Raw genomic sequence first — 14254 nt, forward strand, 5'->3', positions numbered from 1 at the left:
TTAAAACTCCAGCCTGTAGCACTGGCATCCTATATGGGTGCAGGTTCGAGTCCTGGCTGCTCCCTGCTAACATGCCTGGGAAAGCAGTGGAGGATGGCCCAAGTCCTTGGACCCCTGCACCCACATGGGAGACTTGGAAGAAGCTCTTGGCTCCTGGCTTCGGATCTGCTTAGCTCAGGCTGTTGTAGCCATTTGGGGAATGAATCAGTGGATGGAAGACCTCTCTGTCTCTACTGCTCTTTCTTTCAAATAAAAAAAAAATAAATCTTAAAAAAAAAAAAGTCAAGAGCCAGGAACTCAATCCAGGTCTCCAATATGGGTGGTAGAAACCCCATTATTTGAGCCATCACAGTTGCCTCCCAAGGTATGCATGAGCAAGAAGCTGGAGTTAGGAGCCAGAGTTAAATATCAAACCCAGGTACTCTGATGTGGAATGTGGGTTTCCTAACTGCTAGCCCAAATGCCCAGTTTCTTTGTGTGGTAATTTGATTGGAGCCAATGCCAACTCTGAGGAATAAATCAAACTGCTAAAAACCAGCAAGTCCCAGGATCTCACTATTTGTGGAGAATCAAAAAACACACAAGTCGTAAGTCTTGGTCTGACACTTACAAGGCTATCCTACCCTCTTCTGTACCATAAATACGTCTACACACTATCTTGCACCTTATATGGTTTAACATCTGTCTGCATCCCCAGAATCAGAGATGCCAAGCAGGATAGACAATGAATAGCAACAGTCCTGGCAAGCCAATCTCTCGCAGACTTTGTTCTGACTACTTCCAGTTTACATTCTTCCACTTACAGGAATATGGGGGTAGCAAAAAGCACAAGCCATGCACCAGAAGAAACAAACTTTAAGGGCAACAGCATTAGCTGAGATGTCTGTAAATCTCCCTTCTGTCTTAACCATACACAGCAAATGCTTTCTGACATTCCTTCATAGTTCTCACTCGAGTTGGTGCCTCATCAAGTGCAGTCACCCAACCACACCCTGAGTTTAACAAGAGTCCATTGTTCCCAGAAATGTTTTAAGTTCCCTTTTAGTTTGTTCTTTCTTTAGCACTGTAATATCTAAGTTCTCAACATCTCCACAATCTTATTCTTTCATCAATTTGAATTAAATATCAAAGGAAATAATTCAGATACACATTTTTATTGCTCAAAGAGGTTGTGCTTAACAGTTGACTTCATGTATCCGTGTTGGTGCAAACTGTTGAAATATTTACTTAGTACATACTAAGTAGATCTTCTGTATATAAAGATAATTGAAAATGAATCTTGATGAAGAATGGGATGGGAGAGGGAGTGGAAGATGGGATGGTTGCTGGTGGGAGGGAGGTTATGTGGGGAAAAGCCACTATAATCCAAAAATTGTACTTTGGAAATTTATATTTATTAAATAAAAGTTGAAAAAAAAAAGTTGCACCTAGCAGACACTGATACACATTTTGTTTTTCAGTAAATTACAGAGCAAGCCCACTTTAAGTTCTGCAGGAAAATAAAACTTGGCGAGCTCCTTACCCTCATTTCCTCTTGCTGCTGTCTGAGCTGCTCGTGATCAATAGCTGGAGGAGGTAACTGTGCTATTAGTGCCCGAGTTTCCTCAATCCAGGGGCTGAGCTCTTCGTAGGTTTCCCAAAACTGGTTCACTAAGACCTGTGCCCGCTCTAGGCGAGCATAACGCTCTGAATTAAGCAGGCTAATGGCTTCATACTGTTGTATTAGAGACTCTGTCTTTTCCTGTGAAAAAGAAAAGAAAGGTGTAAGTTTTACTATTATGGAACTGCCTTTTAAGAAAAACAAGTAGGCATACATCCATTTAAAAGTCTAAAGGAATACACACAAAAAGTTATTAACAAATATGGCCTATAGTAGTGCCACTGTAAGTGATCTTTATTTCTTTAAATTTATCTGAATTTTCTAATTTTCAAATCAAACATATTATTTCAATGTTTAAAATCTGAAAACAGTTTAAAAGATAGTAAAATAGCACAAGAAAAGCAAGAAAAATTAATGTTTTAGTAAAGACATACAATGATAAACCATTATTGTAACAGATCAGTTCAGAACAGGGTATCTCCAGGGCTATGAGGAAGCCTTTGCCTATCAAGTTTCCCTTGTCTTTCTTCTGATCAAAAAGTCTCCAGAAACCTGGTATTCTTGTTTCAAATAGCTAGGATGAGTCGCACAACTCCTGATGAAATATGGTTAACTATATCCTTTCAAAACAAGTGAAACTGGTCTATACACTAACTCTCTTGGGTCAATCCTTTTAAAAATACGTATAGGACCTTTTAGAAGGACTTAAAGAAAAAAACTAGTATCCGAATGTGGGTCCGAAAAACCTGCCATACATATCTTGAGAAGTAATACAAAGCCACTTCCCTATAGACTGAGGATAAGAAGCCATAAAGAAGATGGATTTGCACTATATTTCACGTGATACAGTATAGCTGTTTAGACATGTATGAACACAGGACTAGGGATTTGAATTTCTCAGAAAATCAAAAATTGTCCTTTAATAACAATCAGTAACAAGAAAGCCAAAAAGGGAAACATCTTTAACCATCATTTCACAATTGTTCTTCTAATTCACTATGAGCAATAAAAACCCAATATGGTGAATTAATAACTGAAATTCACCTGTAATACAGCTTTCTGCTCCTCCCCACATGTGCCAAAGATTTCACCACGGTGACTGAAGAGTTCATCCATTGAATCTTTGTGTCGAATGATATCAATAGAGAAAGCCTTTGAAAAGTAAACGGGAGTTAGGTCAGGAAGTAAATGGAACCTGGGCCTGTGTCAGTGAACGGTAAGACAGAACCTGTGAAAAATTCCTTGTTTTAAAGCCACCTAAAAAATTGTTCTTAGAAAGTTTGACACTTCACCTATCCAACACCTTTTCAGTAGCTTACAAAAATATATTCCCTCCTAAAAATCATCCAAAAGCCTATTTCTCCTTTAATACAAGGCCAAAAATCTCTTCTTCATATAAAGTATCTGTAAAATAAATTTCTATCCACAATTATGCCATTAAATCATTCCACTTGACTTTGGATAATCAGAAACTCTCCTAGTCTCTCTACGCTCCTGGGAGCTCTCCTAGCTCAGGGCATGGTGGACACATGGGTGTCACACTTACCTTCTGCACCTGCAGCTGAGCTGTGGTCTGGTCCTGTTCCAAGCGAATTGGACCCAGGGCCATCAGTTTCCGTTTTGTTTCAGCAACCCAAGCTAGTTCTGCATCAGCAGCTTGTTCATACTAACAGACATAGTGAGGGAAAAAAGGGAAAAATTATACACAGTCAGGGCCTCCTTAGAAATTTAAATTATTCAATACCAAAAAGCCTGGATTTTTAGTAATACAGTCTATATCTCACAAAGTAAAGAAAAAATGGGAAGAATTTCATAAAATCACAAATCCAGATGCAGACAAATCAGAACTGATCATATTTTGTCCTTTTAAAAAGAAGTTACAGATCTCAGTTACTGGTCTCACAGCTACAAACAACAACAGACATTAACACCCTTCAACAGAAATATGCTTCTAATCAGATTGCTTTTACAAGACTGCATTCTCTTCCTGCCAGCCCTCTTCCCTACCCATAAATTGAACTGTAGTTTTAGTAGTCAGACGTTTAAATATAAACTGAGCATGGCTATAGACAGCTGAGTCAAGTTAACTTGGAAAAACTCCCTCAGCTGAAGAAGTCCCCAGAAGAACATCAAACCTTCCCATGGTTGTACAACAACCAGAAACATGTTCTATATGATTGTTCTTCATGAATATCCCCAATCTTATATCTCTTCCCCTTCAACTCTGCCAATCTATGCTAACATTTAAAGACAAAAGTAAGCTTCTCCCAAGCATAAGTTTCATACTGAAATATCTGGGCAAGATCAAGGATAACACGGAAGATATGCTGCAGATATACTTAGAATCAAAGCAAACTTCCATGTGGCTCAGACAGCATTTGCTTATCCCCATGAGCCCAAGGAGTCATGTTTATTAATTTGTGTGTGTTTATGACATGACACATTAATAGGTGCACATCCAGCTACAGAAAAAAGCAAGTATCTTTTTTCCAGAAAGCAGGAAGGAAAAAAGATCAAGGGAAATATGACACCTGTGTTTACTGAGAGGGTTCTATTTTGGATGGCTCAGCTATTTTGGTTTGCATATTTGATAGTAATTATAGTTCTTGGTTCCTTCCCCTCTTCCATCTAATGCTAAGACAGTTGATTATATCAAACTAAGACTGGGATGCACTTGGTCCTTTAGGTCTCGATATCACCTCCTCCCTTCACTATTAATCTGTCTTAGGAGGGTAGTGGTGAAGAAAGGCCTCACATAGACTTGTCTCTAAGTTCTTCTCTATACAAAGGGGTCGAGTATTTTGGATCAGCCTTGGATTCACCCTCACAAACCTCTGAAATACGCCAGTCACATCAGATTTAGTTTGGTCTCATTCTTCTTGTTCCTGAGGCAGTAGCTATAGGGATCAAGGTATTGTACCTCACACACCTATCCTCACTGATGAAAACATTAATGCCAAGTGTTTACAAACATTACCTGCTGTGATCTCTGAATAGCAGCATCAATTTCATCCACCCTTTGTCCAATGGTGTCACTGACCAATTTGTACTGCTCGTTGGCATCGGACACAAGTTTATCCAGCCCCTCTCGGGCTCTCCAGGGCACGAGCTCTAAGAGAGCACGGCTCACCTCGTTCACTGTGTCCAACACCAGCCTGTGCTCCATGACCTCCTTCTTTAATTCCTAAGAAGGGAAAAAAGTTTTCAGGCCATTCTTTGCTAAATTAAGCACATTAGCAGCTGTGCTGGGTGTAAAGCGCTATCTCTACCTCTCATCCCAGCAGGGCACTGACCTCCTTCCTTCAGTTATTTTTTTTCTTGTCTCAGGTTTTTCAGTCATCCCTTAGGCTTAGCTGCTGCTTAGCTAGAATTATTTGCACAATTTAAGCCAGACTGACTCTTGTAAAACAAGTAAGTGTTCTTTTCTTTTTTATTCCCACTACCACAGAAATGGTAAATAATACTTTTAACTCTAGGTATTTAACTTAAGACGTACCTACATGGTATTTCTGCACAACTTGAATGATACTAGATCTTGCAGGAGAATCAAATAAAATCATGAAGCACTCTTTGGATTATGAACCATACAGGTAAATTAGAAAATGGTACACACAAAGCAAACCTCCTACGAGTCTCTGACTCAACTTCTTTCTTCTTCAAACCATAACAAGTGCTCTTTTACACAGTTTTACATCAAACCTTAATGCCCGTGAGTAAATAAGAAGGAGGCAGGCAGAAATTCTGATTTAGATTTAAGTGTAAAGGTGATAAAACAAGGATTCTGGCAAAGAGGACACTTTTTTTCCTTTTACAGTGAAATGATGGCTCACCTTCTGTCTTTGCTGAAACTGGGGTATCTGCTCCCCTGTGGGAGACTGTCCTCCACTGGCTGCCAGCTCGTCCTCCACAGCCCTCAGCCACCCGGTCAGTTCCTCGTAAGTAGACTGGAACTTGGTGGCCAGCTGCCGGGCTTGCTCTAAAGTTCTGAGGGCCTTGGAGCTCGTGACCGTGATATCTGCATAACGAGTCTTGATTCCATCCAGTTTCTCCTGGATAAGTAATACTTCTTCACCTGTGGAAGATGGCACACAATCATTCTGATGGAAGAGATCTAAAGATGCGGGAGTCCTTTTAATCTCTCTTTTTTCAAATCAGAGTTTAAACCTTATATATGCTTCTCCCCCTGTGGTAGTGATGTCACCTAACATCCCACATGGAGGGTAAGTGGGAAATGAAATAAATCTTTCACTTGATAAAAAGAAGCCACTTCTGAGATCACTATAGGATCAGAGTTCAGTTGCTGGTATTTCCAGAACTCCAGCACTGTTCAGTGAGCACTGGTATTGGAGATCCTGGAGGGCAGAGGGGATCACTATCTATAACTGGGTGTGAGAGACTAAGTCTTTGGTTTTGCAAAGATTTAGCAGTAAATGAGAACAGGCTGTCAGCCCCACCTTGGAGCACAGGGTAATACAATCAGTGAGAGGTGGCTAATGCAGGGTGCTTATTTCCCTGGACCACAGAGATGATAAGAGATGCACTTCTCAAAGTACCTGTGGTTTGTTTTAGAAGAGCCTGACCATTCTTAATAGCTTGATCTACATTCTTCTTTCTATTAACAATCTCTTCATTTAGAGCCTGAAAGGAAAGAACATCATTACTCCCCAAACAAAGAGAAAGAAATTTGAGACCCTTAAAGGTCAAATTTAAAGTAAGGAGAAGAACACCAGTTTAAACAACAGATTCCCTTCTTTTTTTTTTTTTTTTTTATTATTATTTTTTTTATTTTTGACAGGCAGAGTGGACAGTGAGAGAGAGAGAGACAGAGAGAAAGGTCTTCCTTTGCCGTTGGTTCACCCTCCAATGGCCGCCGCGGCTGGCGCGCTGCGGCCGGCGCACCGCGCTGATCCGATGGCAGGAGCCAGGAGCCAGGTGCTTTTCCTGGTCTCCCATGGGGTGCAGGGCCCAAGCACCTGGGCCATCCTCCACTGCACTCCCTGGCCACAGCAGAGAGCTGGCCTGGAAGAGGGGCAACCGGGACAGAATCCGGCGCCCCGACCGGGACTAGAACCCGGTGTGCCGGCGCCGCAAGGCGGAGGATTAGCCTAGTGAGCCGCGGCGCCGGCCCAGATTCCCTTCTTATCTCTTTGGTTATCCCACTGATTCTACAAAATAATTAAACCAGATACTTAAAGGCAGTCTTCCTTTGTTCTGGTTGAGAAGAGATTTAGGATTAAATCAGCTTTACCAATCTGTGAGGCACCAAACATGAACCCAAGACAAGTAGCAGCGGAATTCAGCAAAATGTCCTATTATGTACAAAACAAAACACTAAGACAGATGTTTAGGAGAAGAAAGTCAGCAAGAACATATCAACTTAAATCAGAGCCTGGTAAAAAACTTTCTCCACTGAAGTCAATGAAGCAAAAGAAATCTTAGACTATCAAAAGAATAGCAAAGGAAAACTCTGCTTTCCACTAAAATGATACAGAATCCCTAGAATTTCAGCATATAAATTAAAAAACATTTTTAAAGTGATAACTGCATGATCAAATCCTGGACACTATTTAGGTAAATCTGGTTTTGTTAAAGTACATTCTCTTTCAAAAAACTGCTCAAATGGATACTGAGAGATACATGACCTAGTGATGTCAATCACAAGTTGAGGTTAAGAGAGCCTCTGACTATATCCTGTATCACTTTCTAGAATTACCAATTCAGTTTGTTAAATATAAATATTCCCATGGACTCATCCGAAAAAGGATTACTATTTAACACCAACTCTGTAAACTATGCACTTGTGTATAAAAAAAATTCAAAGTGTTTGGAATGAAGAAGAAAAGAAAAAGAAAGAAATGAAGAAAAACAGAAATCAAAACTATAAAATAAGTTAGTAACATAACCAAGAAGAATGGAAAACATGAATACCAGGTGGTCGGCATGCTGTTTCTGCAGGACATCCTGTCTGTAATCCTTTACGAACACTGAACTGAGCTTGTCCTCAACCTCAGCCAGCCAGTTGAGCACCTCCACTTCATCCTCCCCAAACAGTCTAGCGTTAGACAGGGCTTGTTCAAGCAGGGCTGCTTTCCGACAGCACCGGTCTTGAATCTCACTGTACCGGGCCTGCAAAGAGTCTAGCTTTTCTGACAGCAAGCCCTGTTCTGCAGGACATGTCAGGGAGGAGAGGGACTGCCCAGTTCTGACTGCCTGGTGCACATCTGTTGCATGGTTTTCTACGTCTTCCTCCAGAGCCTGGAAATCCAGATGGAAAGAATGAATAACAGAAACAACAAAGTAACTGAAAAGCAAACATGAAACAATGAATAACAAATGATATAACAAATTAAATTTCAAAAATTCATGTATTACAAAAATAATATAAAAATTGGGAACAAAAGTGGTTTTCTTGGATGGCTGCCTATTAGTCAATTTCTATTTTTACTTCAAAGATGTGATTCTTCCCATTAATAATTTGACATAAAACTTAAAACACATCTTACAGAACGCAGTAGGCAGTTTTCTAATTTCTAGGATTTCTAGTCTAGCTTTGTGTTTTCATTTATTGTAACTACTTCTTACCTTGTGCCGAATGATCTGCTGCTGTATTTTGGCAGTCTGAGTGCCAACAGGTTCTGAGTTGGCAAGCTTTTTCTCTGTGACAGATAAGAAGTCAGAAATAGGCTCAGCTGTCTCGTGGAATTGTTTAGCCAGAACCAGGATATCTTCCAGCTGTTTTTGCCTACACAAATATATAGAACAAGCTGCTGAAGCAGAAAGTTACATTAAGACTAATAATAGTAAAAGATTCAGTAACAGAATAGTCTTTAGGAGGTACAGTTCAAAAATACCAATAGTAAACAGAACATGCATTATGTAGCATTGCTGTTTTCAAAGAATTATCTCATTCCAATCTTGTCATAACTTTGTAAGGAGTTAGAATAATTACTCCACTATTATAAGAAAAATACTGGACCCTGAAGGCTTAAAGAAAAATCTGTCCAATCATCTAGTGAATAGCAATAGTATATGAGGGTTATAATCAGATCTTCTAATGCTTTTCTTCTTACACACTGACACAAATCAAAATGGAATGCAGCACCTTTATCACCTGAACATGTGATCAAAATGAAGTTTAAAGAAATCAAAACATCATCAGTCTTCATTTCTCTGTCTCTGTTACCTTCACTTATGAGTGAGGAGAGTGTCTGCAGAGCAAATGCTACAAACTAGAACTCCTTCCCCAGTTCCCAAAAACCAGGTTTAGCAATCTGTAAGTGTGAAGAACTCAATGTAGTAAGACTTAGGGTATCAAAGAGATATGTCAAAATAATTTCAAGTATCAAATATTCAAAATTAAGGAATCCAAGTAAGTCTTTAGAATGTCTCTAACCAACTACTCTTGGTATTTCTCTTTAAAATAATGGTCCAGAAACTACATTGGGCTAGGAGGATGGAATAAGTAGTAAAGAAAACATCATCAAAATGCCAATGAGAAGCAAATCATGACTTAAGAGAGATCATGGACGAGGGAGGTAAGTACATAAAGTATCATCATAATGCAAGGGGCCACTAAAGAGGCAGAAGTTATTCTATGTTAGGGAAATAAAGTTCCCTGGAAAGGAAGATTGATTAAAGCATTTCACGGAGGATGCTGGTAAAGTATATTAAAAAAGAGAACAGGGGCTGGTGCTGTGGTATACTCGGGTAACCCTCTGCCTGCAGCACTGACATTCCATGAGTGCCAATTCACGTCCCAGCTGTTTCTCTTCCAGTCCAGCTCTCTACTGTGGCCTGTGAAAGCAGCAGAAGATGGCCCAAGGCCTTGGGCCCCTACACCCATGTGGGAGACCGAGAAGAAGCTCCTGGCTTCAGATTGGCCCAGCTCAGGCTGTCATAGCCATTTGGGGAGTGAACCAGTGGATGGAAGCCCTCTCTCTGTCTCTCCCTCTCTCTGTAATTCTGCCTCTCAAATAAATAAATAAATAAATAAATCTTTAAAAAACAAAAAAGAGAAGAGAATATATTTAAATATTATATTTACATAATATAAGGATATAAGGAGCAAGAATAATAGTGGAAACTAAGGAAGGCAGGTTAGGGTCAGATAGTAGAGGCCTTTAAATGTTGGGTTAAGAAGTTTGGATTTTGCTTTCTGGGCAACAGGAAGTCATCAAATGATAAAAAGATTTACCTGCAGCTAGCTGACGGCAAGAGTACCAGAGGGGTCACTGATTAAGTAGGAAGTTACCTCAACAGCTGAGGGGAGAGCTCAGGAGACATGCACTTAAGTAGGAGAGTGGGAATCCAGGAAACACATGACCAGCAAAGACAAATGGACAGAACTTTGCATTCTGATAAATGTGGGGCATAAAGGAAGGATGAAGCGTAAAAATGGGGTTGAGGTTTTAAGCCTAGGTAACTGGAAGGCTAACGGCACCCTTAATGGAAATGGACAGGCAGAAAAGAAAAAAAAAAAAGTTCTAATCTGGAAATAAAAACAAACTCTTTCAATTTTGTTTCTCCCACTAATATGTGCAAGCCATACTTCACAAATCAGAAATAAGCAAGTCATGTGCAGGTGGAAATGAAAAGATTAATGAGGGAGTTATTTGAAGACTGCCATTGGTTACCTAGAAAACTTAGAGAATACAATAATAAATGATCAACTCTATTATTTTCTTATTGATTTCCACTTAGCTGGCGTTTTTTTAAAACTGGGAACAGTATAAAAGTAAAGACACCCATGTGACTTATTAAGCTCAACTGACATGAGGTTTATCTGTAGTTGTAGAAGGGGAAAGCACTTTCCTGGAGGAAAAAGTGTTCTGCCTGTCTTTTGACCACTTTTACTGAAGAATGTTCATTCACGCATCTCTTGCATGCCTGCACATTTAACCACAGCCTAACTCCTAGAGCCAAAAACACTTAATATTAGGATAAGCTCAAAGAAAAGAAATATGACAAATTTCCATTCCAAGTATCAATAGTGTTATTTATAAATATGAAGGGGAAAAAAATCTGTTTCAAAAACTCAGAGAAGGGCCGGTGCTGTGGTGCAGTGGGTTAACATCCTAGCCTGAAGCGCCGGCATCCCATATTGGTGCCGGTTCTAGTCCCAGCTGCTCCTCTTCTGATCCAGCTCTCTGTTATGGCCTGGGAAAGCAGTAGAAGATGGCCCAAGGCCTTGGGCCCCTCCACCCAAGTGGGAGACCCAGAGGAAGCTCCTGGCTCCTGGCTTCGGATCAGCACATCTCTGGCCGTTGTGGCCAACTGGGGAGTGAACCAGTGGATGGAAGACCTCTCTCTCTCTCTTTACCTCTCCTCTCTCTGTGTAACTCTTTCAAATAAATAATAAGTCTTTTAAAAAAAAAAAAAAACTCAGTGAAAACTTGGCTGGACTGTAGGAATCTGTCATGTGGAGCCTCAATTATGCTGAAGTGCAACACAGATCAGTGAGTCTTCCAGGTTTCAGAGTCATACAAGGAGTTAAAAACTTGTTTCCTTAGAGTGATTCTGCTTATGAGAATCATCTCCAGAAAGTATCATTCTTCAAATCAAAGCTTGAAATGCATTCCAAAGCATGGTATGAGCTGTCCAGGAGCTGTCAGCATACTTTAGCAACAGCAAGTGAAAAACAGGACAAAACAAGCCTCTGACCCATTGCTCCTGGCCCCTGTGCCCTTACCTGGCTGCTGCCTTGCTGAGCAGTTCAGTCCATCTACTTTCGAGACTCTCCAGCTGTCCAGTGATTTTCTCTCTATCAGCCTGCTCTGCTGACTGGGCTATTCTGCCTCCTTCTGCTTGAAGCATGTCTACTGTGGCTTTTCGATCATCCAGGAGCCGTTGGAGCAGCTGTTGTACACATGGTTAAAGAGAACGGAAAGTGGTAATGCAGGGTCACTTAAAAATTCAAAACAGGAAGAAAAAAACAAAAAACAAACCCCAACCTGCCAAATCCTAAGCTTAACTGAATACCAGAAGTTTTCTTCATCCTGAGGAAAAAACATGAGATGTGGCAAGTTTCCATCATCCACATAAACTTTCCACACTAAGGTTTTTAAACGGAGCACTGCGTGTCATTGTGTGACTAACAGGGAACTCCTCTGAACCAAGAGAAAAAGCATATTGAAAATGGATAATATAGGGAGTCGGTGCTGTGGCATAGTGGGCTAAGCCTCAACCTGAGACACCGGCATCCCATATGGGGACAGGTTCATGTGCCGGCTGTTTCTCTTCCAATCCAGCTCCTTGTTAATAGCCTGGGAAAGCAGGAGAAGATGGTCCAAGTGCCTGGGTCTCTGTACTCGTATGGGGGACCCGGAAGAAGCTCCTGGCTCTGGATCAGCTCAGCTCTGGCTGTTTTGGCCACTGGGGAGTGAACCAGCAGGTGGAATACCTTTCTCTCTGTCTCTCCCTCTGTCTGTCTGTAACTCTACCTCTCAAATAAATAAATACTTAAAAAGAAAATGGATAATATGTGGGGTGACAGATGTTAATTAGCTTAATTATGGCAATGATTTCATAATGTAGATATACATACTAAAACACCATATTGTACACTGTAAACAGTTTTTGTCATCATACCTCAGTAACGCTGGAAAAAATAGTATTTCTTTTGGGATAAATTTCTTTCAAAAAAGGAAGTACACTGAAATAGAAATTAAAACCAAAAAAAAAATAGGAACTTGCCTATGAAATAAAACATTATTTAGAATACTGCTGATCTTGAAAGCATCAAAATCTTCTAAACACAAAGCTATGGATAACACACTGAAGCAGGATACATGAACCAGTAAAACTGTTCAGTCTTATATGCCACAGTAAGCTAGCAGATTAAGATAAAAAAAAAAAACAAAAAAAAACAAACAAAAAAAAACCAAAAAAACAGTTTTACCTTTCTTTCCAGGATGACTCAAAGCAGGTTAGGATTGTACTAAAACTCCTAAACTCAAACTTCAAGCAAATGTGTTGTCTACCACTCCCTACGGCTGTTACACTTCACTGTCCCAACGTTCTCACTTACCTTCTGTTCTTGGATCTGTGCTTTTACCACTTTATACTCAGCAGATGGAGGTTTCTGATTGGCTATGAGCTCCTCAGTGTCTGCCAACCAGCTGAGCAATGGCTCCAAGGCATCTTGAAACTTCCCACAATGCAACAAAGCCTCCTGTAGTTGTGCAATTCTTTGTGCAACCTGTATTACAGAAACAAAGGTTCATTATGAGAAAGGAGAGAGCAATTCTTACATCACTACTAATCCCCTTTAGTTACATACAGATCGCAACTGCTAACTTTTTATTTGCATTCAGGTTCCAGGGAAACTGTGGATTCTGATGTCCCTTTTCCATGCTTCCTGTTCCCAGGACACTTGCCACTCACCTTTTTATTCAGTGTGTTCCATCGAGCATTGATCTCTTCCATATCATGTTCTAAACCCTGCACGTCACAGTTTTTTCCTGCACTCTGAATTAATCCCTGGCCAAGTCCATTCACCTGCTGCAATTTCATCTGAAGAGGATCCACTTGTTCTTTCTGAAACATCTGGATAAACGCAAGCCAAAGAAGATTTAATCTAAAGGCCATTAGGTCCAGTATACCATACAATGATCATTCTTGAAAGCTTTGCAATTCAATGAAGGGGGACCAGGAATCAAAAGGGAAAACAAGCCATCTGCACAGTGATGTATCAAGGAAACACATGCTTTCTTACATCGATACATCTTCCTATGAACATGTAATTACAGAGTTATGGTACCACCTAGGTCTTTAACCCAATGTCTCATGGGTTTTTATTTTTTCATTTGTTGTTTAATTTTTAATGTAGAAAGCGATAGGGAATAGAAGAATCAGCTTTAAAATACTGTAAAAGTACAATGTATATAAATCCTGAAAGGGAAGAAATAATACCAAATGATTTCAGATGAAAACTACCTTAGAGAATAGCCTTAACTGGCCACTGATAACAGCAATGCTCTTCTCTGACAATAACTAATTGTCAGAGAGTAACTCATTCTGCCAAAAAATATTAGTGTGAAAAACTCCAACCTCACAGCTTAATCCTCCTGGGGCCATTTAACTTCATTCTGTTCAAGGCCACAGACCACACACAGCCAATAATCTTGAAAGAGTATTTCTCTTATTACAAAGGGAAATGGTCCAGCAATGTTGTGAGGTGTCCTCAACAACTTCAGACACATACTCTGAATAAGATGCAGATATGAGAGGGGCTTGAAAAGTTCATGAAAAAATTAAAATAAAAGACAGCATGGGGCAGGCATCTGGCCTAGTAGTTAAGATGCGGAGTAAGATGCCTGTATCTCACTCCAGAGTGCTTGGGTGCAACACTTAACTCCAGCTTCCTGCTAATGGACTCCCTGCGAGGCAGCAGTGATGGCTCGAATACTTAGGTTCCTGCCACCTATGTGGGAGACTTGGATTGCATCCCCAGCTCCCAGCTTTAGCTGCTTTGGGCATTTGAGGAGTGAGCTTTGGATCAGAGCTCTCTCTTTCTGCCAAATAAATAAATTTAATAAAATAATGTGAACGTTTCATGAATTTTTTAAGCCCCCTTGTGCATGCATATATGAGTGTGTATAAATATATATCACAAATACTGTACAAAATACTGTATATCCATGTTTATCATAAAAT

General features: G+C 40.2%; 1 protein-coding gene across 44 annotated transcripts in view; it reads right to left on the minus strand.

The window, feature by feature from the left end:
• Positions 1 to 14254, minus strand: part of MACF1 (microtubule actin crosslinking factor 1) — a 407864-nt gene that overhangs the window by 48140 nt on the left and 345470 nt on the right. For 39 of the 44 annotated variants that reach the window (XM_051857911.3, XM_070078713.1, XM_089300949.1 and 36 more), the window contains 11 exons: positions 12983 to 13144; positions 12627 to 12797; positions 11289 to 11455; positions 8183 to 8342; positions 7529 to 7855; positions 6154 to 6238; positions 5431 to 5672; positions 4578 to 4784; positions 3147 to 3266; positions 2645 to 2752; positions 1523 to 1741 (listed from right to left, as the gene is read on the minus strand). In XM_051857911.3, the coding sequence (XP_051713871.2) occupies positions 1523 to 1741; positions 2645 to 2752; positions 3147 to 3266; positions 4578 to 4784; positions 5431 to 5672; positions 6154 to 6238; positions 7529 to 7855; positions 8183 to 8342; positions 11289 to 11455; positions 12627 to 12797; positions 12983 to 13144 (1968 nt within the window). The remainder of the gene's footprint in view (positions 1 to 1522; positions 1742 to 2644; positions 2753 to 3146; positions 3267 to 4577; positions 4785 to 5430; positions 5673 to 6153; positions 6239 to 7528; positions 7856 to 8182; positions 8343 to 11288; positions 11456 to 12626; positions 12798 to 12982; positions 13145 to 14254) is intronic. The other 5 variants (XM_089300955.1, XM_051857938.2, XM_051857937.2 and 2 more) reach the window with 1 other exon arrangement.

This window comes from Oryctolagus cuniculus, chromosome 7 (assembly GCF_051225735.1).
Source record: "Oryctolagus cuniculus isolate XC-2025 breed Fujian yellow rabbit chromosome 7, ASM5122573v1, whole genome shotgun sequence".
NCBI lineage: Eukaryota > Metazoa > Chordata > Mammalia > Lagomorpha > Leporidae > Oryctolagus > Oryctolagus cuniculus.